Genomic DNA, 24213 nt, shown 5'->3' on the forward strand with positions numbered 1-24213 from the left:
AGAGTAATGTATGAGCAGCCTGGCTATCTTGGCTTCGAGACTGTGTTGGATATGGAAACCCACATGAGCAATTGGAAGGCAATAGTCTATTTACAGTGACACACACTACTGCTGGCTCATCTCTCCAAACACACTGCCATTAGGGGTGTAGGAGGTGAGGGGTGGCGGCGGGGAGCAGTAGCGGGGGGATAGAGAAGATGGGAGCAAAGTAGAGTAGGGGCCATCTTCCTGGCCCCAGTTGGATTCCAAAATGTGGCTCTCTGCACGCAACATGAAAGTGCTATTCAAAGCATCAAGTCCCAACCGAGCAAGTCAGAAAAGAAAGAATCATAGCAATAGACCCCAGAGTAAGAATATTTCCACATGTCCTTTAATGAGGAACAAGTTATGGGGTGTGCTGCATGTTTTAGCTACTCTACTTCACTCTGACCAAGCCATTTATTTTCAGACCCTGACCCTATGCTCAGCACACCCTTTCCTCTTCCACTCTTGCAGGATTAAAGAATGGATTTTGCGTCCTCTTTCCTAATCCTGCTGTAACTCCCACTGTCTGTTTTCTTTCCTACCTCCTGCCCAAGCCATTTTCCTTGATGCTAATACCAGTAACAAGACTTGTCAATAAATCTGTCTTTCCTGATCACCACTCCTTATTCCCCTCACCTAACGTATCTGTTTGCACAGTACTTTTCCAGAATTTTCCACATATTTTATTTCATCTTCTTTCAAAATATTGTAAAGTGGGTAGAGCAGAAAACAAAATTTAAGTCTTATAAACTATAAAATGAGTACCCTGTTAGCTTAAGTGATTTATTTGATCAATTTCCAAAGTTCATGGGAATGGAGACTAAAATCCAAGACTTATAATTCTTAGTTCAGTGCTTCCTGAGGCAGAACTGTATAAATAGAAAGCACAAGCCTCAGAACTGGTACTCCTGGGATTTGAATCCCAGCCCCATTGCTCATAAGCTGTGCTCTCCCGGGTTACTTACTTAACCTCTCTGAGCTAAAATCTGAAAAGCCACAAAAGATTTCAGCAAGTCATCAGAGAAACCTTCTGGAAAAAAATGGAAATATATCTAGCTTTAGTTCATTGTTTGGATTCAGATGGGCATCCTAAGTCCAGGATCTCAGGAATAATAAAAGCAATTATAACAAAACATACTCAGGTGGGGGAACTGCCGAAAGTCGCCTCATACATTTTTAAACTGCCTCTGTTATTATTCTAAACAGTCTTTTATTATAAGCGCCTAGCAGTTCTTTCCTTGTTATAGCTCTTCTATAACTGAATGTGCCCTTTTGGGCTATGGCATGGCTGTTTCACAGATAAGCCTCCACTGCCCTGGTGGTGCAAGACCATGGCTCCCACCCACCCTTCACAGCCACTGTAAGAGATACGTAATTGGTCTCCAGTTCAGAAGTGTCTATAATAGGCCATGATGCTACTTGATTCCCATTCTTTTCCTGTATCATGAAACCTCCCTTTCTTCAAACTGTTCCATACAACCTTCGCTTAGCCTACGGAATGCTGTGCAGGACACTTAGTGAAGTTTGTATTGCTATGTATTATCTCATTTAATCTTCAACAACCCTATGATGAAATATATTATTATCCCCATTATACAGGTGAGGAAACCAAGGCTTAGAGTAAGCGGTTGATGAGTCATCCTGATCCCCACATCTCAGAAGTGATGGTTAAAACCCACACTGACTCCAAATTCTGAGCTTTGAACAGCTCTACTCTACTAGCCTCCATGCTTCCTTTGGCCATGGTATAAGGTTTGTTTCCTCATTGGAAATGCAGAGCACTAATTAATGTTTGTAGTGATGAATTAGCATATGCAAAAAAGTGAGCACATGCTATTTGACCAAATGCTGAACCTGTGTCTCACTCCTTTTGTCAAAAATCTTTATAATCATGTTGTCTTTCTTCCATCACGAACTCCTTGAATCAGGGACTTTATCCCTATAATGCAATCTTCCACAAGGATACTTAGCAAGTGGGTTTTATTTGAAACAAACAAACAAAAACCAAGTTAAAATGGAGTGGCAATTACCTGTCTCTTAGAAGGGCAAAGCAAAATGGAAGGCTTATTTATCACCCTTCAGAGGGCACCTATACCTTAAAGGCTGTGCCTCAAATGCAGTGAAGCTGTATTTTTTAGATTTTCTGTATCAGTTCCACTTTCAAATGTTTTGTCCTATTGCCCCACAGTTGATTCATAGTTGTCAAACTCCTGTGTCCTCATTCTATGCTTCTAAAATGTACTTATGTTACTTAAAAATAAACTTCTATTTTTAAAAAACCGATCTTAGAATTTGAGGTGTTTTATTTTTGAAACTTGCCCCAAAAGCTATTTCTCTGAGATCTAGGGGCCTTTCTCCTTGCCTATGCATGTTCTCTGCACAGCTCCCTGGAATCTTGGCCCTGCTGTCCTCTCGGTGCTGGTGGTTCTGGCTGCATCCTCCTCTCAGTCACCAGCTACTCATTCGGGAGTCTAATCCTTGTGACTGAGCCTCCAAGTTTCTGGACTCCATTTATCAGGACCTCTTTTTTACTTCTTTTTCCTTTTTCTACCTACCTTTTAGAAACTCTTCTGTCCAGGTCAAAAGTCAGTTAGATATTATTTAGGTTATTTTAGGAAACTGCCTAAAAATCATTGCCCATCTCCCTTTTGGGATGGAGAGAGAAAAATGATAAGATGGGATATTTGGGTGTGATTGCAATGGGGGGGGGGAAGGGAAAGGGGTCAGGGAGGCTCTCACTACAGTGACCTGGAAGGATCCACCTCACTGGCTTCGATTCTTCCTTTTCTCCTAGAAGTAGTAACCAATGGGCCCTTTATCAAATTGTGCTACACCGAAGCACTACACCATTTCATATCCTCATTCTTTCTCTCCTTAGTCAGATTCCAGTATTGCTCCATTATGAACCAAGGGATGAATTACTTTTATCCAGATAACATCCACCGCAATGCCACGGAGCAGAGGAAAAAGTAAATAGGAAGGTACGTGAGACCCTAACCAGCCTCCATTTTCTTGAGAGGCAATGGAGCACATGGCCTTTGAAGCCAGCAACCAGTGTCAAAGTCCTGGCTGCCACTTAGTAAATACATCATTTCGGATATGCTCTTTAACCTCACTGAGCCTGTTTCCCCATCTGTCAAATGGAGATAAATAATACCCCTTAGCTGACTGAGTTGTAAAGAGTATTGAATAAAATAATGCATGCAAAGGACTGTGTACCAGCATATGGTAAATGCTCTAAAGCACCTAGGACACATCAGTGAACAAAAGAGTCTCTCCACATGGTCTGCATCTTAGTTAACATCATTATATTTTGCATTTGTTAGAGACACAACAGAGAAGCGACCAACCAGTTTAACCAAAAACCATTTATACTAGGGCTGTGGGCGGGGTGGGATGGGGTGGTGGTGGGCCTAAAACAAAATAGGTTGCAAAATAGCCTATATAATAAAAAAATAATAATTTTCACCTGTCTTGCTCTCAAAATAAGGAAGCACTTCTTTCTGATTCAAAAATTTGGCTCATCCATCTTGCCATTTTTCAGTGCCACATTGTGCCCTCAAAACACCACTGCTAAAGTATAATTCGTAAGAACAATGATATTAACAGAAAATCTACTTGATGAAAAACTCTGTAGGTTTTGCTAGAGTTAGTCTATATTTTCAATTCTGCTTAAGTTTACCCCACTTCCCTTAGCATGGGCTCCTTGTGCCAGCATTTGACTCAAACACCTTTGCCTTTCAATGTCTTCCTCATCTGTTACTGAACTTCCTCCACTCAGTACTTTCCACCTGACCTTTCCTGGACTGTTAAGGAAGCTCCAAAACAGGTGCTAACGGTAATCATGCAAGGTGATTTGACTGTTAAGCCCTGCACTGTTGTGGTTTTCAATTGGCCAAGTAGCACACTTATGGTGTCTATGCTAGGTTTTGAGGTGTTTGCACACATCGTTAACCCTACAGCGTGTCTTATAGTACAAAACTAAAGGTGGCTTTGAAAGTGATGTTAAGAAGTATAAGATGACAATGCAAAGGTAAAAACAATTTTTTAAAACCAAAATGATGAAAAACAATAAATATGGCACTTGTGGTAAAATAATCATCCTAAGATCTGAATAACTGAAGGACAATACAGAGAGAGAAGTGCTACACCTTAGCAATAAGGAATAAAGCAAGGAAAAATAATTAAGTAAAAAAATGTACAAACGAAACATAACCACAACAGAATACTTCCTACAGTTAGAGAATAAGCATCAATATCAGCTATAGTCTGTCATATGACAATTAATTGACTATTAATGTAGGATAATGTCGGAGGGACTAGCATTTATTGGAGGCCTTAAAGCAGTGGTTCTCAGCCTTAGCTGCACCCTAGAATCACCTGGGGAACTTTTCAAAATTGTGAACCCCAGGAACTACCCCAGGCCAATATTCAGAATCTCTGGCAGGGGGAGCCAGGCATTGGTAGTGCTGAAAGTTCTCCAGGTGACTCTAATGTGCAACCAAGGTTCAAAACCACCGCCTTTAAATCTAAGCTTGGGGGAAATACAGCTGCTCCTGGGCGTGTGGATTAAAATCTATTCGAATGCACAGGTTGAGGTATGATGACCATGGACACCTGAGCAAGAAGTACCATATTTTGCCATGTATAATGCGCACTTTTTTGCCCAAATCTGTGAGAGAAAAATAAGTATGTGCATTATACACGGGTAGTACTAACTTAATCTACATAAATGTTTTTAATTCTTTTATTTATGCTTATGAGTTAAAAGTGTAACTCTAGAAATCAATAACGATATCCGTATGCAAAATTAATACCCTGGAATATGATCATTGGTTCTGTTGAACTTACAATGAACTTGCAATGATTGAGCACTTGGTCTTCTATAATGTGTAAATATCGTAAATTGGTTAACAGTACATAACATGTATTGTACTTTTTATCTGTTCTTGTGTTTTGTTATCATTTGTTACATAAAATTTCTTGTATCATAATATGTTAGAAAATAAATGCTAAAGTTCCTTTATAATACCAAAAACAAGTACCGAAATGTAAACAAATAAAAACTTGAATTAAAAAATTGAAACAAAAGATTTTTTCCCTGAAAGTTTGGGCCAAAAATGTGGGTGAGCATTATACATGGCAAAATATGGTACTTCTCTGACATTTTATCTTCAAAGAGAGAAATTACCTGCCTCAAAGGAGTTTTCTTTTATATTCTTGAAGCTGGTATCAGTGGAGAACATATATTACCAAGGAAGAATAGAGCACACCTTATTTTAAAGTTTTGAAGAAGCTATTCATATGCATATTTGAAGGAAATGGATCACGGAGCTATAAACTTCAACTTCTCTTAGTCATTTCAGTGAATCCATTTGCAAACAAATGAACACACAAACCTAATCAAAACTAGAGGAGTTCAGGATACCAGCATCTTTTCCTCACTTTTGTCTCTAAGTGATTGGACTAAGTCTTGGTCTGTCCACTCATTGAGTGCATTCTGGTTATCTTGCATCTATCATAATTAAGTTTTACATTAAAAGAAATGCATCATTGAATTCTCCATCCAAACCACCCAGGCCCTTCTCACTGCAACCCACCTTTACCTTATCTGCCATTATCATAGAGGATCCCCCGTGGATGCCCAGGATGGGGGTGAGAGTCTGGGCTGAAATGAAGTCAAGGATCTGGGCAATGGCTTCCTGGTCTGTGTCGTCAGCAAATACCACCCCCTGGATCTTCCGGTCAGACATGAGATCACAGATGCGGGTGATGATGCTCTTTGGGTCGGTCTCGTTCATGGCTACCAGCTCCACACGGGGCACCACAGAGAGATGGTGGAAATCATCTTTCTCGTGGGCATCCTTGATGGCCACCTCGTCTGAAGTGCCCACGAGGATGACAGCAATGCCGATGCTGGGCGGGCTCTTCTGAGAACGAGCTCTGCTGCCTGACACGGCCAGGACGGCCAACACCAACCAGAACTTGGGAGAACAGCACTCTGCTCTGGGCTTCATCTTCAACTCGTCGACTCCCTGAAAACACAAAGGCGGAGCGGTGAAATTACAATCCACACTGTGACCTGTCTTTCAAGAGGCTGGATATGGGAAGTCAAAGGCCTTATCTCCTCCTACTGATCATCAAACCCAGCTCCTATCTTCTAGCCTAGTCTCTTGTCTCTTGTGTTTGCTCAGGAGAGTGAGAGAAAACACAACTTTCAAAAGCATCAGAAATCCTTAAGCAAGGCAATAAAAGATGCTATTGCCATAGCCATCAGCAGCAAACAGACAGAGATGAATGAGAGAAAGAGGAGGGAGTGGCCCAAGCAGTCATGCCAAGTGCACAAATGCAGGCGTCTCCAAGAGGGGGTCTTGCTGTTGCTACGTGATCCCTGGCACTCCTATCACGATCCATTCTTGAACTGCTCAGAGGCCAACATGAGCAGCAAAATGGGCTCAGCACAGGCTAGCAACAAAACATGGTCAGGATAAGCTGGGTATAGAGAGCTACACATACGAGCCCCACAATCTTGCAGCCTTTACTTCGTGTTCACCTCAAAGAAGACAAGAGCCTGAAAATTATTCAGCAACCCTTTTAGTATCTGGCTTTTAATACTAAATAGACAAAACAACCAATACACGGGCAGTGCCTTTAACGACATCTCAGTCGATCCTTATAATAACCCAGAGGGCCGAAAAATAAGAAAGATATTATTATCCCCATTTTATAGATATTCAATCTAAGGCTCCAGGAAGCTATGAAGTCCAAAACCATGAACCGATTAAGTGACACAAATATGAATCTTGGTCTTCTGAGTTTTAGGCCAATTTGTGTTCCATTGCATTACACCACACTGCCTGTCACATCATCCATTATTACAAGGAACAGCTTTATTCTGATTTGTTTATGGATCCAAGTCTGGTGATTTGGACAAATACTATTAATATCTGCAGTAATGTTAGAGGCAGTTTTGAAAAATTTTTCATGGCATCCTAGTAGTGACTTCCCTTAAACGAGTGACTCCATGTTTGCATACAATGTGCCACCTTTTACCTACAACAAACTCCTGCTTTTTTATTTTGACATATGCCCCTAAATCCTACACTATGCACAACACCGAAGACATAGCTCTCTATGGAGCTGGGTAATTTTTCCTTACATTTCTCACCATTCTCCAAGAGCGCCTCTTATTTAAATAGAACTGGTTCAAATTAGATTGTTTTGATTTGTTTTAAATAATAATTTATTATATCTGTATTATGTGCTGTGTACTGTGTTAGGCATTTCCTCTTATGCAATCTCGGTCTTTATTGAAGCCCTATAAATTAGTCATTTTATCCCCATTTTTCAAATGGAGAAACTGAAGCTCAAAACAGTTATGTAATGCTCCCAAGGTCGATAGAGACCACGTGCCAATACATAAACATAGCATCTTTATACTCCAAGGGAATAGTCTACAAACTGCACCCAAAACCAGAGCCAGCGAACCTCATTCTTCTCCAAAGAGAAAGCGTAATCAAGGATAAAAATGCTGCCCAATATCCCCTGCTTGTTTGAAAAAAAAATACATTATCATATTAGGGATCCAAAAGCTTTGTGACTTTTTAGCTAACAAAAGAAAACAATAATGACAGTGTTGATTAAATAAATATAGGGACGTTTTCAGGCTGAACAGACTGACTGCAAAGGGCATTAATGATTTGGGAATAAAATGCTGGGGACATTTTGTGGCTGAAGAAGCACAAAATCCAATCCAGTTCTTGGCAGAAAACATCTTGGAACTCTTGCTGTTGTAGTCATCCTTCCACATTGCCAAGAAAGAGACCTCTATCGATCGCCTTGTCTAGCTCCTGGGAATAAAATGAGTACCTCGGTGGTTTGCCCCTAAGAAAAGTTTCCTCCTGACAGTTCTCTGGTCAGCGCGTCTCTGTGGAAACAGAGAATGGCTACATGAGCCCTGGAAGCCCACACTGATGAACTGTACCCAATCTAACAGGATAGCGGGGCCTGAATTTCTCCTCCTACAGCTGAAAGCATAGCAGCGGGTATATAGAGTTAAACAGCACTGATTATTCAGAGGTAGACAGATGAGTTCAGCATCTCAGAGAGCTGTTAGCAAAATAATAATGATAATAATAATAATAATAATAAATTCAACTTGAAGGACTCGTTCTCAACGAGAACCAAAAGGTTTAGAATTTGGCAAAACCAGCAGCTAACTTCATTCCAATGGGATTCTCGCCCCACAGTTACAAGTCACTAAATCAGATTCCCTCACATTGAAAAGTGGTTCCACTCTGCCATGACAGTTTATTAACTTCAATGCACTCTACACTCTTCCACTTCGATGTTTTATTTGCTCGCTTTAAAATGTCTCTTGTGTTCCTCTATTTCTTCTCACACAATATATTACACTTTGTTATGCAGTGGCTAGTTGTGACACTCAAAGAATAGAATCTGGTTTTCCTGAGCATGTCTTTTGTACTCAGGATAGAGCAAAGCACTTTACAAAGCAATACATTATGGGAGATACCAGTAACAGAGAGAGTGTGAGACAAACAAAGAAGCTGTTTTGAATACAAACTCAATTTCACACATTAAAAGGGGGTTCATTGAGAGAAAGCATGTAGTCCAAGATAAGCAAATTGGTTTTGCTCCCTTCCACGGCTAAGACCATGGTTAGTCTTAATGCATCTGCTCTATGGAGCTCTGCCCCTCCCCTCCAAGACTCTTCACCCTCTCATGGTAGAACTGAGCATTGTTTCCTTTTGGCTTTCATCATAGCCTGTATGTGTCTATCTAAATACCTGTAACAGTTTATTATAATTATATGATTATGTGTCTGCCTATCTTAACTAGTTGGTAATCTCCTGGTGGGCAGGGACCTTTTCAGTTCAGTCAGCATTTCTTGAGTACCTACTACCTAGCAGACAGACACTGTTCCTGGTGTTGGGGAATGCAACAGACACAGGCTCTACCCTCTCAACCACAGCATAGAAGGAGATGCAGATACACAAAGAAGACCTTGGCTCATTTCTATTTACATTTGGGGGGTCTAGCAGGGCCTCATATACAATCGGGAGTTGCTCCCTATTGTAAATGGTAGCCATTGAGTTTTTACCACTATAAAATTGTCAATATTTAACCATGTTTACTTATAATAGTAACCTATTTTATATATTATATATTTATATGGTAACATTTTAGCTATAACTTACCATATGCCAGGCATTATTATTGCCAGGTAATTTTCATGTAGTGTTAAATCACATATAAACATTTGAAGTCATAATTTTTTCCTGTATTACAAATAAGGAAACTGATCATATGAGAGGTTAAGTACATGACCAAGATCACACAGCTAATAAGGGATGTCATCAAGTTTTAAACCAAAGTTTGTCCCCAAAACCCTTGCTTTGTCCATTCTGTTGCTCTCAGTATAATATGAGCACATGAATAGATGAATGAAAAAATGAACAAATGAATGAATGAAATCACCAACCAAAAACAAACTGCATTCTAATACCAGTTCCACATTAACTAAGTGACTGAGAATGGGCAAGTCACCTAATCACTGTCTCTATATCCTCATCGGTGAAATCAGGATAATGTACCTAACCTACATACCTGAAAGACTTCTTGTGAGGATCAAATAATAATATGGAAGTGCTTTGAAGAATATGAAATACTCTATAGATGCAAAGGATGTTACTTTAAGCTTCTATAGAAGTTGTTCAAGGATCCTAGCTATTTATGAAAGCACAAAGTCAGCATGTGGGAGGTGGGGGTGACAGAATGGCAGACAGCGGCTGAGAGAAATGTTAAGAGGAACCTTACAGGAAGCAAGCAATATTAGCTCCCTGACGGTTATAACTCCCTGGAGAAGATGTCATATAATGGCCTCAGAGTAGCAGCAAATTCCACTGACAGCTAACCAGTTGAGTAGAAGAATTCAAGAGTCATTCAGGCCAGGGTCAGTAATGGGATTCAATGGAGCTCAGGACCTCCAAATTATGCTCTAAATTCAGGCACTAGGATGTACAAGCAGAACCCACAACAAAGCAGCAGGAATAGAGAGTTAACTCTTCATCACCTGGCCCTCTGCCTCCTTAAAGCCTGAGCTGAGTGGTCCCCAGATCTACAGCCAAACCAATGCCCAGATCTACAGGCAGCAGACCTAGTCAGTAGCCTATGTACTTCCTACACTTGGTGCATGGTAACAGCAGGAACCAGTCTACACTTGGCTGCCCACAGTAGGCTACAAGGAAGGACACATCTGAGTGAGAAGCTGGGCCAATCCTGTCCTCAGAAAAAACTGAGTGCTGGGGCAACCCCAGCAGGAAGAATCAAATGTGATTTAATAGATGGTTAAGTCAAAGTTTCCAAGTACCATTCTTTAATGCAGTCAGGACACTATTTGGAATAACCTGATTAAGAAGACCGTGGTAAAAATATGATAGACAGTGAGTCAAATGAAGATTAAAAGTGCTGGAACTATGCATCGGGTCCAGTTTCCCAAACAACCAATAAGACAGAAAGCTATAATACATAAGGCCTTAAAATTTGTCACTTTAGGGAATGTAGGGAAACAAGGAGTCTGATACAGTATAAAGCAAGTGAAGTATAAGTGAGTATCACCTTTTGAGGGCTCCATGTGGGAAAATCTATCAAAATTTTAATATTAAGATAAAACAAAATTCAAAGGTGAAAACCTCAAAAGTGACAATGAGAAATGTCACATAGTAGTACCAAGAAGATACATGCATATGAATCTAAAAATATAGGCTTGTGTAAAGCAATAACTAAAATTACCCTAGGGGGTAACAAATAATCCAACAGACAAAACATAAACAAAGACATAAACAATAAAAAAGCAAAGCATGAGTAGTAAGCTTGAAGTAGTTAAGCTATCTAGAAATACATACACAAAGAGAGACTCCATAGTCTTTTAAGTATGTGGAAAATATTAAATCTACAAAAATGCCTCAATAAATTTCAAAGAATCAATATAAAACAATTGCCATTGCATTTAATGTGATTAAATTACAAATACAATTTTTAAGGTAGTTTAAACTATCACATATCCAAAACTTTTTTAAAAAATATATTAATAACACAAAGGTTAAGGAGGAAATCATAAAAAACCCTACAAAAATCCTTTGAACAGAATGACAATAAAAATATAAAAATTCCTAGAGTACAAGTAAAACAGTTTAAAGAGAAACCTATGCCTTTAAATCCACTTATAAGAAAATTTTAAAATGAAAAATAATTAATTATAACTAAATTTTCACTTATTGAACAATTAACACAGTCAACTCTAAGAAAGAATTAAATAATAAAGGGCAGAAATTAATGAAATGGAGGCAAAGAAAAGAAAAAAATAAAGTTGATCCTTTCAAAGACTACAATAGACAAAGCTCTGACAAGACCAATGAAGGTAAAAACAGAGAAAATGCAAATGAAATTCATAATGAAAATAAGAAAATTGCAACATATACAATAGGAATTTTTAAATAATAAAATAAAATTATGAAAAATGGTTACTTTTAAATTTAATGTATTAATATATAATAGCGGCAAAAAGGGGTTTAAAAGGAAATTTAGATATAATAATCACGAAAGAAAATAAAATGGTTATCAAAGGTCCCCAATCCTAACCTACTAAAAACTAAACTCCACACCCACTCCTCACCCAACCACCCCAACTTGCTTCAGAACAAAAGGAAGTAAAACAGGCACACATGGTTTTAGATGAAGTCTACCAAACTTTTAAAAATGAAATGAGCCTTGCTCATACAAGTTGAAGAAAATAGATTTATATTTTATGAATATAAATGAAAACAAGAAAAATCCTAAGCAAGATATTAGCTAACCAAAACAAATAGTATCTTTTAAAAATAACATGAAATAGTGTGGTTTATACTAAGAATGCAAGAATGGCTTAACTTCAGACTATACATTAAAATAATTCAATGCATTAGTAGACTAAAGGAGGTATTTACACAAATAGCTCAAAAAAATGAAAGAAACACATCTGATTAAGGGAAACTCCTATTTATAATATAAACATTAAAATGTTTTTTTTTAAACTTGATAATAGGAAAAGAAGGAGATCAGCAAACTTTACCTACTTAAGAGTATATACCAAAAACTCATGATCCCATTCTTTTTGACATGGAGAAAAAGGCAAGGCTAGTGCTGTCACTGCTACTGGTGATTCTGGTAAGTAAAATAAATTTTAAAAAAAGAAAAAAGTTTTAAGAATGGGAAGGAAAGAGAAAACAACTAGCATTAGATGAACATAAAATATGGTTATCTGTGTTGAAAATCCAACAGAATTTAAAAACTATTAACATAAGTGGAGCAGTGTTGCTAGATAAGTGATACTTTTAGAAAAATATCAATAGCTCTCTTTTAACTAATTAAAAATATAATAGTCATAATAGCAAAAGCAACTATAAATAATTTAGAAATTAACTTAAAGAATGAACAAGACTTCTAATAGAAAAATTGAAACTCTATTAAAGGATATGGAAGAAGACCCGAACAATGTAATATACACCACATTCACAAATATGATAACATAATATTTTAGAGTTCTATTTTCTCAGCAATTCACCTATAACGTCAAGGTAATTGCTATCAAAATAACAGTGGGGTTTTTAAAGGAACTTTATTAGCTTATTCTAAAATGCATATCAAAGAATAAAGGTACACAAAGAACTAACTAAATAAACAAAATGTCCTTGTATGAACCAATAATGAAAGTGTGCCATGAATTAGGAAGTATGATGAACCCAACTCTGCAGAACAGATCCAAAATACATTTTTTAATTAACATAGTTTTTTAATGCTAAGTTCCAGTCTTTGGGTTTAAGTTATATTTTCTAAATTAAATTTATAGGAGCAGAGTAAATGTTGATCCAAAGAGGTGCTTTTGGATCAGAATGCTTAGATTAGGCAATAAATGTGTTCACCAACCATCTAAAGCAGGAGTGTGAGAATTACAGATGTCAAACATCTACCATCTAATGCCGCTGTGATGTATAAGACCAATATCTATTTCTGGCAAATGAAATAGAATGCCATCTACATATACAGGTTCTTTGGAAACCCAATTTTAATCCTCCAATGCACTGAGAGCCTCCTATACATCATCTAAATCTATAAAAATAACATACAAAAGAGCACCAGACTTTGATTTCAGTTGACTTAGAGAAGCTTCTCTCTGCATTGTTATATTCCCTCTCACAATGTTACCATTACTGTATTAGAGCTCTGAGCTCCCTTGTTCCTGCTCTTTCTTCAGAAGGGAACAAAGTAAGAAATTCTGGTAGTCTGGGGAGTGGAGGCAGGTGCTGAGACCGTGTGCCTATGAAACCAGTGAAAAAAAAGAAGTCTACCTGGACATCCTACAAACATGCCAAATCTATGTTTAATGTAGTGACTGACCTGGCAATAAACAGTGCTCCTTGGTCCTGTTGGGGCATTTACTTATCTGAACGCACTCCTGTGTGGAGGCAACCACAAGTTCATTTCAACATATCGTAGCCACAACAAACAATGTGAAGAGAGAATCAAAGAAAACAGAGCCTTGGGTAAGTCACTTATGGGAAAGTGTTTGATCAGAGAAGAGCAGGGTAGATGGGAGAGAGGCAAAAGATACAGGTAAAAACTATCCAAAGCCTTGACCCAGTAGGTAAACCTTCAAGTCCCACACACTGCAGGCAGGATGCCCTCCCAAAGACCAGCAGTCCCTTAGACCCCCGCGAGAAGATCACTTTATCATTGCAAAGGCTAATAGGACACTGAATCCCTTAGCAGAGAAATTCTTCTGCTGAATAAAAGCCTTCTTGTTCTTACTGGGTCCAAGGAGACCTAGCACCTGAGTGCTTTCCTTGTTCTACAATACTTCCAAGGGTCTAAAGCCAGGTTTTTCTATCTGAGCTGTTCTTTCCTGCTGTATGCACAAACAGAAGCATCACTTCTACAGGCACCCAAGCTCTTGACACGGGGTTGTACAAGTAACTCATAAAGGATTATAAATCACTTCATATGTGTACATTTTAATAGAAATCTGTAATACAAACATAGACGATTATCAGTACTCTCACCAGCAACAGCCACTCGTGTGTTTTTTTCTTTAATATTCTATAAGAGCAGACACCAAAATCATTCAAAGTTTCTCTTCTAACATCTATCTGCACACAGTTCTTAATTATACTTAATTTATATGCCTCAAAGGACAGTGTGGGCAGCCCTGCCGAAATCCAAACCTTTTGAAACCGGATTCTGATTATTACCATTTGGCAGCAGATTAGGCTAATTGCATGTATTGGTTTAAAAGCAAAATAGCATTTTCAAGTGTTAAGAAAAATTATTGGCTTGTCACTGACTATTAAGAGGGGAGATGAAGAGAAAAACGGGTGGTGGATGGCATAAAGAGAAGCACAGGAACAGGGCAGCAGGAAAAGCTCAACTGGGAAGGTCAGGGAGATACTGGGAGGGCAATGGTGAGCCAGGGATGGGACAGGGACCACCAGACCTACAGGCATCTACCCAGAAAACACTGGTGTTCTGAGCTATAGAAAAAGTCTTGCCAAAATAGATTTAAAACTGGGGTGCTGAAAAGGCCATTTCCCAGTCCCTCCCCCCCCCCGCAAGATGATCTACTCGACTGCCTAAGTATAATCCAAGCCACTGCAACCCTCAACAAAACCTCTTCTGCAAATCCAGCAATAATAATTGTGCTGCGTTTGCTGGAGAGAGCAAAGCTTTGGAGTTGAGAACACAGGTTTCACATTTACTCTTAATTTGCTGTGTGATCTTAGAGCAGTTTCTTTACCTCTCTGACCCTCAGCCTCCCTCTCAACTGTAAAACAAACATGAGATAATAACTGCTTTCCCAGGATTAATGTGAAGATTGACTCATTTGACAAATGTCTATTCAATTGTTTCCAGGTGCCAGGGAATGTGCTAGGAGATGAGATCCAACACTGAATGGGATCTGATCTATAAGGAGCCGTGAGCCTAGTGGACAAGACAGACAAATACTAACCAAGGAATGCAGCACGATGTGATGAGTTCTAGAGCATGCCCAGTCAGATCAGGAGAGTATCATGCTAAGTGCTAACAGATGAGCAGGAAATACTAATGAAAACAACAACAGAATATTGGTTAGGAGGATATTATGATTTGGTGAAGAAGGCAAAGATCTAGAAGTCAAAAGATCTAGAATTGAAACTTGATCTCCCTTGAAGGGAGGGGAGGCAGTAACTTCAATTATCTGGAACCTCATTTTCTTCATTATAAAATGAGGATTATCCTCACCTCACAGAGTTGTTGTGAATACTAAACAATTTACTTGAAACTGCCTAGCAAATACCAGGTACCTGATATTTATTCACTGAATATGAATATACTCTGTTCAGAGGCAGATAAGGAGCTTCTTGCACCTTGAATTACTTAGGAAAGAGCCCAACTCCTTCCCTCCCACCTCCCTCTCCAGCTTTAGTAGTTTCTACTGACCTTAAAATTGGTTGTTTTTAAAAGTTAGTCTATAAGTAACAACCTGGTATCCAATATAAACAATTATTAAAATAGATTTTAAATCCTAGAGCCAGCCAGCACCTACTCCCTGCCCTCTCTCCTCAGACCACCAAACAGCCACCCAATTTTGTGCAAAGTAATACAGCAGCTTCATCTATGTGGAAAAAAATAGTCATTGATTATCTTTGAAATCCATATCTTCACTCACTAAGATGATTCTCCCTGCATAGGATATAAAAAAGTAGAACCCATCCTCACTACTTTGGCTAGTAAGATACTTTTTCTTGCAAAGTCTTATGAAGTGAGGGCATTGATTACATCTGTTTTCTTTATCTATCTTCGGTATCTATCTTGCATATGGTGGGTGCTCAATAAACATGTGTTGATGACATTAATGAGTGAACCAATGAATAAATACCTAAGAATACCAATAATGAGTTGACATCAATGAAGACACTATTCTAGGTCCTTCACTTCCAAGGGTTATTATAACATGAAGGGAATACCATAAACACCAATACCATTTAAATTTTTTGACATTATGTAGGGATCATTCCTAGGTCAATGTTGTTAGCTGATACTTGCCATTGTATCTGAGTGTTTATTTCCACATGTACATATGTGTGTAAATTACTGTCTCTATGAGTGATGTATGTACAGATTAGTCCTCTTTCTTTTGGTCTTTGAGTTCTAAGACAGCTCTGCGGACGAAGCATGGCACCCAAAACATGAATCAGCCTTCACTCAGGGCCTAGGTTCAAAATAAGACTCTGAGGCCATAAAAGACCTCAAAAAGAGCACAGTAATAAGGCCAGAAGCAATAGGGAACCAAAGCCACGCCATTTGAGCTGGCTGGTTATCAGACCAACTCAAGATGTAGTCATGCATTCCCTAATATAAAATGCCATCTTTATTATTGCCATCAATATACATATGTGTTAACCACACAACCAACCATACCTGAATTCTGAACTTGTTTAAACCCCTCTAATATCACATGCGGAATTGAGCACCTACTCAGAGCATTACTCATAAATTGAAATATACCTCTCTAATTTCACTTGCCCTTCCTCCTCTCTCCCCCTGCCTCTCAAATTACTGCATAAAAAGAATGTTGTAGTAGAAGGGATACAGAACTGAAGACCAGGAAACCCTAGGCCCTGTTACAATCCTGCCGCTGACAAGCCACGGGGCAGAATTACTCAACCTCTCTGTAGCTCAATTTCTTTTTCTTTGATGTAAGAGAAATGGACTGGTTGTTCTCAAAGTCTTCCAACTTTAAAATTCTGTGACTCTTCCATTTCCCTCTATTCCTCTCTGAACCCTGGGAGGCAGGCCTGTTTGGAGTACCTCAACAGAGAGACTTCCTGGTCCTTGGGCCTCGGGTTGGGTTTGGCCGATAGAGAGCACACACACGCAGGAGCTCAGAGGAAACAAGAAGGCTGAGACGGGAGTTTACTCTCTGTGCTTCCTGCCTGTGGGTTCTCTGTGGGTTGGATGTATCATTTGTCCAAAGGTCACAGCTTCCAGGAAATGTCCTCTCCTCATGGCTCTCTCCAAACAGCTCCCCATCCAGATTCCAGAAATTGTTACCACTTTCCTCCCTTGTTATTACAGATGGTGGTAACTCCACCAAGTTGCTTTCAGCTCCAGGACACTGTACTACTTGTGGTTTCTGTGCACTGTCCAAACCCTGATAAATAGTCCTTTTTCTAAACTCTCTTTAAATTAAACCAGTTGAGGGTGCCATCTGTTTCCCGCTCTGACCATAAATGATACAAATCCCTCCTGCATTCCACAGTAATGACTAGGAGCCTCTCAGGCTCCCAACGGCAAAAGCAGGGCCTGATTTCCACCACTATCTGCCACTGAATAAAGTACGGCTTCTCTGGTAATGTTTCCTGCTTATCCTCAGGTGCTGGTGAGCAGCATTATAAGCAGAATGCTCTCCAGGTGCCTGGCACTCTTTAAAGAATGGATAAACACCTGTATAGTATTTCAAGAGAACAGCCTTGAGGAGGCAGTGTGTTGAGAGTGAAGCATGTAAAAGCATTGGGAATCAGGAAAATACACCAAGCAATTATCAGAATGACTGCAAAGCACAGTCTGGAGAAAGGCAGGGCACTTTTCATGAAGGAAAACGTGTTTCTTAAATGGGACTTTGCATTGCTAAACAAACAAACTGGTAATGAAGCCCTTATTTCCTTTCTTTCTTCCCTTTGATTTGGTTGGAATCTACTTCATGAAAACACTGAGTTTTAGAAACAATTTTCACTGTCAAATTATAAGCCAAAGTATAAACAAAGAAATATAGCAACACAAGAAAATATAAAGGTGATATTCCAAGGATATACATGACAATAAACTTTGTATTTTTTTCTTAAGATGAGGAAAAGAAATTAAATGGTGAAAAGAATGAAAAGGTGTTTGTGAGTCCCTTGCTGTAATAATAATAATAAAGTTGCAATTTGGCTACCCTTCACATTTTATACTGTTTTTTAAAAAAGCAAGTAGCTGCTCTCTCTGAATCCAGCATTTTTACACTGTTAGAACAGCATGTACACCAGGCCTGAATTGCCATGTTCACCATCACCATAAAAATGGCAGGGTGGGGGCAGTTGGCACAGCCTGCACCTCCTTTCCCATGCCCTACTGTGGCCAAATGAAGCCCTCCCCCACCACTCCCCGACTAGACCCAGCCGAAGGCCATGCCAGAATCCATGGGCAGAGATCTGCCCATCCAGGTACAGTGAGACACTTACTTAGGATACCTGCCACTTTCCCAACTTAAATTAGATTCTGATATATGATATGATGGATTAATTGCACTTATGTGGTAATAATTTTGCAATATATGTCAGTCAAGTCACGCCATATACCTTAATCTTCTTATACAGTGCTGTATGTCAATTATATCTCAATACAGCTGGAAAACGTTAGATTTTGAAAGCAAAAATACTTAAATTACAACCTCATATACCCGCTCCTATCCCTTTCCCCTCAAAAATCCAATCAATCAACAAATCCTTATTTAGGGTCCATCGTGGGAATCACAGTGAAGTACTTCCAGGGACTCAAGGCTTGGCGTCTATCCGCAAGGACTGTCCACTCCAGCATGGAGATAAGTCACGCACCCCCCAACCCTGGAACATCAGGTGGCATGAAGGTGTTAAAGGTGCATGAAAGGCAGAGAGTGACTGCCCTGGGCTTGGGTCGTGCAGACAACTTTACCTGGACTACAAAGCTCTGAGGAAAATGGATTGAGCAAAGGAACAGAAGGGAGGTAGAACAGTAATGAGGCACAAAGCTCATCAAAAATGGTAAAAAGCATGGCCTGGCCAGAAGAAAGAGTTCATGGAAAGAGCAGTCGTGAGATAAAGCTGAAAAGGTATGCAGAGGAATTCGGGTGCTCAGCTAAGGCACTTACACTTTGCTAGAGAGGTGGCAAGAAACAGAGGAAGAACGGGAGGGGAAGGACTCGATCTCTGATCACTAAATCCAGTTTATTTTCAACTTCCAAGGGGAACGAAACCACAGCTGCCTTCGAGAGCTGCCTGGGAAGTCAGCTAGCCTGACTTATTACAGCAGGGAATTCCTTCTCTGCCTCCCAATAACAGCTGCCACTGTTGAAAAGTTAAGACCCCAATTTGATAATGATTAAGAAACCGAAGTGCTTATGAAATGCCATTCACTGAAGTGTTTTTGATTGAAATAGCATTCATGGAAACAGTTCTCTTCTCAACATGAACCTTTCCCTGTGGTGATATGAGCCTAAATACGCCCCTGACCGCTGCCTGAAAGAGACGTCTCTTTTCTCCTCTCTCTCACAAGTCTACACCCTCAGCTCTTCCTGTTTACTCCTTTCACTTGTTCGTTCAAAGGTTGTCCCAAGGTCTCACTGAAACCCTTCATCGTTAGGAAGCCTTTTTTCAGTTTTCAAGTGCTCTCTTGCCTCACTTTGGCTGATGAATAGCTATATGGTTGTGTGTGTGTTTGTGTGTGTGTGTGTGTGTGTGCATGCGTGTGCATGCGTGCGTCTGTGTTCAAGAGAGAGAATATCTAATTTTCATTTATTTTGCCTCTCCTACTTCATCCTCCTCATTCCATTCCTCATTGGACTTCTGAAGTATGTCTTCTCCTTTCCTTAAAATTTCCTTTTCTAAAATTCTTTTGGAGTGACTTCACACTTTCACCCATTCTATTTTACTAAAACTACCTTGACACAAGTCACTAACAATATGCTCATGCATGCTCAGTCCAGTCACCTCCCTTGTTTTGCTGTTCTAATTTTCCCTGGCTGTGCTTGACAAGATGTATCCTCCATTTATGCCACCATCTCTCTCGATGCTTAACCGCTCTGTATTTCTTTGGTCTTCTTGACCTGAAGGCCTTTGGTCCCTCTTCATCTATTCCCTCACTTTTTCTGGACCACTCTTTTTCTTTCCTCGTCCTGTCTCTCCAGCAGGCTTTATTTCTACTCAGAATTTTACCACGACCTGTACACGTTTCCCTCCCCCAACTGAGCCAGTGATTCAAATCTTACTCATTCCTAACCTATAAAGAAAGGCCTAGTTTTACGCTTTTACCCACCTGTTTAAGTTGCAGGACATCAACTTCAAGGTTCACATGTCTGAACATTTTCACGGATCTTCATCTGCCCTTGTCATTTTCCTTTGTCTAATTTATAGACAGGTCAAAGTTCAACCTGCTACTTTCTCTATTTTTGCACCAAATTCTTTCTGCATCATCTGATGCAAAGTCTTAATGTTTTCATGCAATCATCTTTCCTCTGGCTTCTTCTCTCATTCCACATCAAAATACCCCCCATCAGAATCATCTTCTTCTCCTGCTTACCAAGCTACGTTTTTTTTTCTTTAAAACCTGACACCTTCTTTCTTATTCTCTTCTTCCCTTAAGTATCTACATAGAGGTACAGCAATGAAGCTTGACAGAAACATCACTGATCCAGTCTGAGCTCCACAGAGTTTAGTGAAAGGAGGCGCTAAGTCTTTACCCCTGCACCTAGTTAACCATTCATACCTTGAAATTCATTCTACCAGCCACATGTTTGTTCATTCCCAAATCAGTTCTCCAAATTTCCATCTGTTTCCTCATCCAGGGTCAACAGGCTCTTTCTTACACAAATCTTTCCACAAGATAGATGAAGAAATAATGCAGAGATCAACTAGTTACATATGACACAAACTATAGAGGGAAGAAGACACAATGGGTGCCCTAGGTGACTCTGGGCTTACGAGCACTTTCCCAGGAGATCTATATTTTGGAGGACATGGAAGATCTCTAGCAGAGGGTGTGTGAGAGAGGAGTGGGCTGAACAAAGCACTAGGAAGCTCCCTGAAATTGGTCTGGACCAGAGAATAAGTGTAAGATCAAAGCACGAATTCCCAACTAACTGAAGGGAAGAAAGAACACCCAAGTAAGCCATAAGGGGGAAAAAAAATGTGTTTCAAAATTCGCGAATATGATCTATTTTTTAAAGAGGCATTGAGAAATAGTGGGAAAAGCCTGGATTTGAGAAAGATATGACCTTAAGGACACATCACTTACCCTCTTCTGAATCTCAGAGAAGTGGCTCATCTTTAAAATGTGAACAAGAATGCCTATTTCACAGGGTTATGAGACTTACTTGAGAAAACATAGGTATGTTCAGGTATAAATGTAGCCTATAAATTCAAAGGTACTATGCAAAACTGAAGGTTTGTTATTACTAAATGGAACTGACAAATTATTCATTCATGGACACATCACTATGTAAATTTTAACTAATAACAAAATTCTTTTTTTTTTAGGTCTAGTTTACTGAGGTATAATTTACAGACATTAAATGTCACCCTTTTAACTATACAATTCTGTACATTTTTACAAATGTATACAGTATGTCACCATCACCATAATCAAGATACAGAATCTTTCCATCACTCAAAAAGTTCCCTGTACACCTTTGTAATCAATCCTTTCTCTATTCTCCCAGGCCTAATAACTGATCTGATCTGATTTGGTCTTTATAATTCTGCCTTTTCCAGAACTATAAATGGAATCATACTATATGCAGCCTTTTGTGTCTGAGTTCACTTAATATAATGCTTTTGAGATTCCTCAATATTCTTCAATATATTGGTATTTCGTCCTTTTTATTGACAAGTAACATTCCCCTGTATGGATGCACCACAGTGAGTTTATACATCCACTGTTGATGGACACTTGGGGTGTTTCCACTTTTGGTGATTATGAATAAAGCTGCTATACCAGTCACATATAATTCTTAGTGTAGATGTATACTTTCAAGTCTCTTAAGTAGGTACCTACTTAAGATTCCTTTACCTAGTAAAGCTATTATTTAGAATTGAAGGACAGATAAAGAGCTTCCCAGATAAGAAAAGCTAAAGGAGTTTATTACCACCAAATCAGTATTACAAGAAATGTTAAAGGGGCTTCTTTAAAGTGAAGAAGGGGGGGGAAGATAAAAAATATGAATAATAAAATGGCAATAACTACATATCTATCAACAATTACTTTAAATGTAAATGGATTAAATACTCCAATCAAAAGATATAGGGTGACTGAATGGATTAGAAAATAAGACCCTTACATATGTTGCCTACAAGAGACTCGCTTCAGACAGAACACATACAGACTGAAAGAAAAGGGATGGAAAAAGATATTTCATGAAAATGGAAATGAAAAAAAGTTGGGGTAGCAATACTTATACTACACAAAATAGATTTTAAAACAAAGACTATAACAAGAGACAAAGAAGCTCCAAGCAATTCTACTTTTGGGTATTTACCCAAAGAAACCCAAAACACTAACTGGAAAAGATATATGCATCATATGAACAAAAGAGTGGAAGGGGTTGAGAAGTACAAAATGGTAGTTACAAATAGTCATAAAGATGTAAATTATAGCAGAAGGAATATAGTCAATAATATTGTAATAACTATGTATGGTGTCCGATGGGTACTAGATTTATCAGGGTGATCACTTCATAAGTTATATAAATGTCTCATCACTATGTTGTATACCCGAAACTGATATAATATTGTGTGTCAACTGTAATTGAAAGTCAAAATTATTTCAAAAAATAAAGAAATGGAGGAGCTGGTATACAAAGCTAGGCAATTATCTCTAGCATCTATGCTCTTAATCACAAACCTGTACAGTCTAAAATGCAAGCCTAGAAAAGCAAATTAAATTTCAAGCTAGAAAATAATTATAAAAAGAAGCTGAAATGCTTTTGAAAGAAATTTCAATAATACAGAAGACACCAAAACACAGATAATAAAGAAAACAGATTACAAAAATTTGAATAAGTCACTTTTTAAAACTTTTTTAACATGTAACATTTTCACAGACAAGTATATACATTATAAATGTACCCGTGGCTCAATTAATTTTTATAAAAGAAACCACCACTGATGTTTTTAAATGCCTTCATAATTAAGTACAGAGAACTCTTCATGGAAAAAAAGAATGCTTGTTCTCTGTATCGCTAAAATTATTATTATTTTTTAAATCCTAAAACCTAATATATAGGGGCAGGAGGATATAGCACAGAATTCAATAGAACTGTTACAAAAAGATCAATAAAAGATAGAAAAGAATTAAATAAATCAAAACTCTTAAAAGAACAATTCAATTCTTAGTCAAACTAACCTGCTTTCAGAACACTTTGGGGATTTATTTCAGTCTTACTTACACTTAGCTAATCATCTAGGACAAGTAATAATTATGCAAAGTGAGTAATGAAGACTGGGGTTTTAAGATCTCATGTATTATTTTATTTCTTTGAAAAAGAGAGCGGGCCAATAAATGTTTCTCTAACAAATAGTTCTTAGGCATTTCCTTCTGAAGCTTGCTTTGTGGCTAGGTATCATATTTATAGAGCACCTTCCCTCCAAAATATGAAGAAAACCATGTCATGTCCTCAAATACATGGTGACAATGGCCTTCTTAGTGCCTGTGGACTTAGCCCCAGGACTGATGAAGTTCACTGTCCACCTTCATCCACTTTTACAAGCCTGTTGGCTCATTGTCCCAATTCCAATACAGCTGAGCAAACAATAAAACAGCTGAATTGGCACTGGAAGGCAAAGGCAGAGAAATAAAAGAGGAAGAGGGAATAAGTGAAATGAGTGTAAAAGGAAACGGAGACAGTTTTGTTTAACCAGAAATTAATAGACACAACATCTCTGGGCAAAGAAAAAGGCATAAAAAACCTTCTATGAGTATATCTTAGTCTGCTGAGGAAATTTTAGGTAAGCAAGGTATAATTACCCATCTTAAACACATTTAGTGCTCCATCTTCCATCTACTTTATAACCTCTACATAATTAATTTTCACAAAACCTCTGTAAGGTATACGTGTATTAAATACGCATTTTGTAATGGACAAACCAGGAGCAAGAGGTTAAGCGACTTAACTCAAAATGAAGAGGCTGGCATGTGAAATCAGAATGTGAACAGGAGTCAAGTATTTCTGTTCCCCAAGACCATGCCAAGCCCCTCGTTTTCCAAATTGCTTGTCTTCTCGACCTCCTAGAGCTTATGGAATGGGACCAAGGATGGATTTCTGCACTGGTAAAATGGGCATACACCTGGCTTTCATTCAAATGACAA

The 24213-nt window shown here is 38.7% G+C and overlaps 1 protein-coding gene across 2 annotated transcripts in view; it reads right to left on the reverse strand.

Moving 5' to 3' along the window:
• Positions 1–24213, reverse strand: part of GRIN2B (glutamate ionotropic receptor NMDA type subunit 2B) — a 412050-nt gene that overhangs the window by 287788 nt on the left and 100049 nt on the right. For both annotated transcript variants that reach the window (XM_019643261.1, XM_019643262.1), the window contains one exon: positions 5631–6059. In XM_019643261.1, coding sequence (XP_019498806.1) covers positions 5631–6041 — 411 coding nt within the window. In that variant the 5' untranslated portion in view covers positions 6042–6059. The remainder of the gene's footprint in view (positions 1–5630; positions 6060–24213) is intronic.

Source organism: Hipposideros armiger, unplaced genomic scaffold (assembly GCF_001890085.2).
Source record: "Hipposideros armiger isolate ML-2016 unplaced genomic scaffold, ASM189008v1 scaffold_76, whole genome shotgun sequence".
NCBI lineage: Eukaryota > Metazoa > Chordata > Mammalia > Chiroptera > Hipposideridae > Hipposideros > Hipposideros armiger.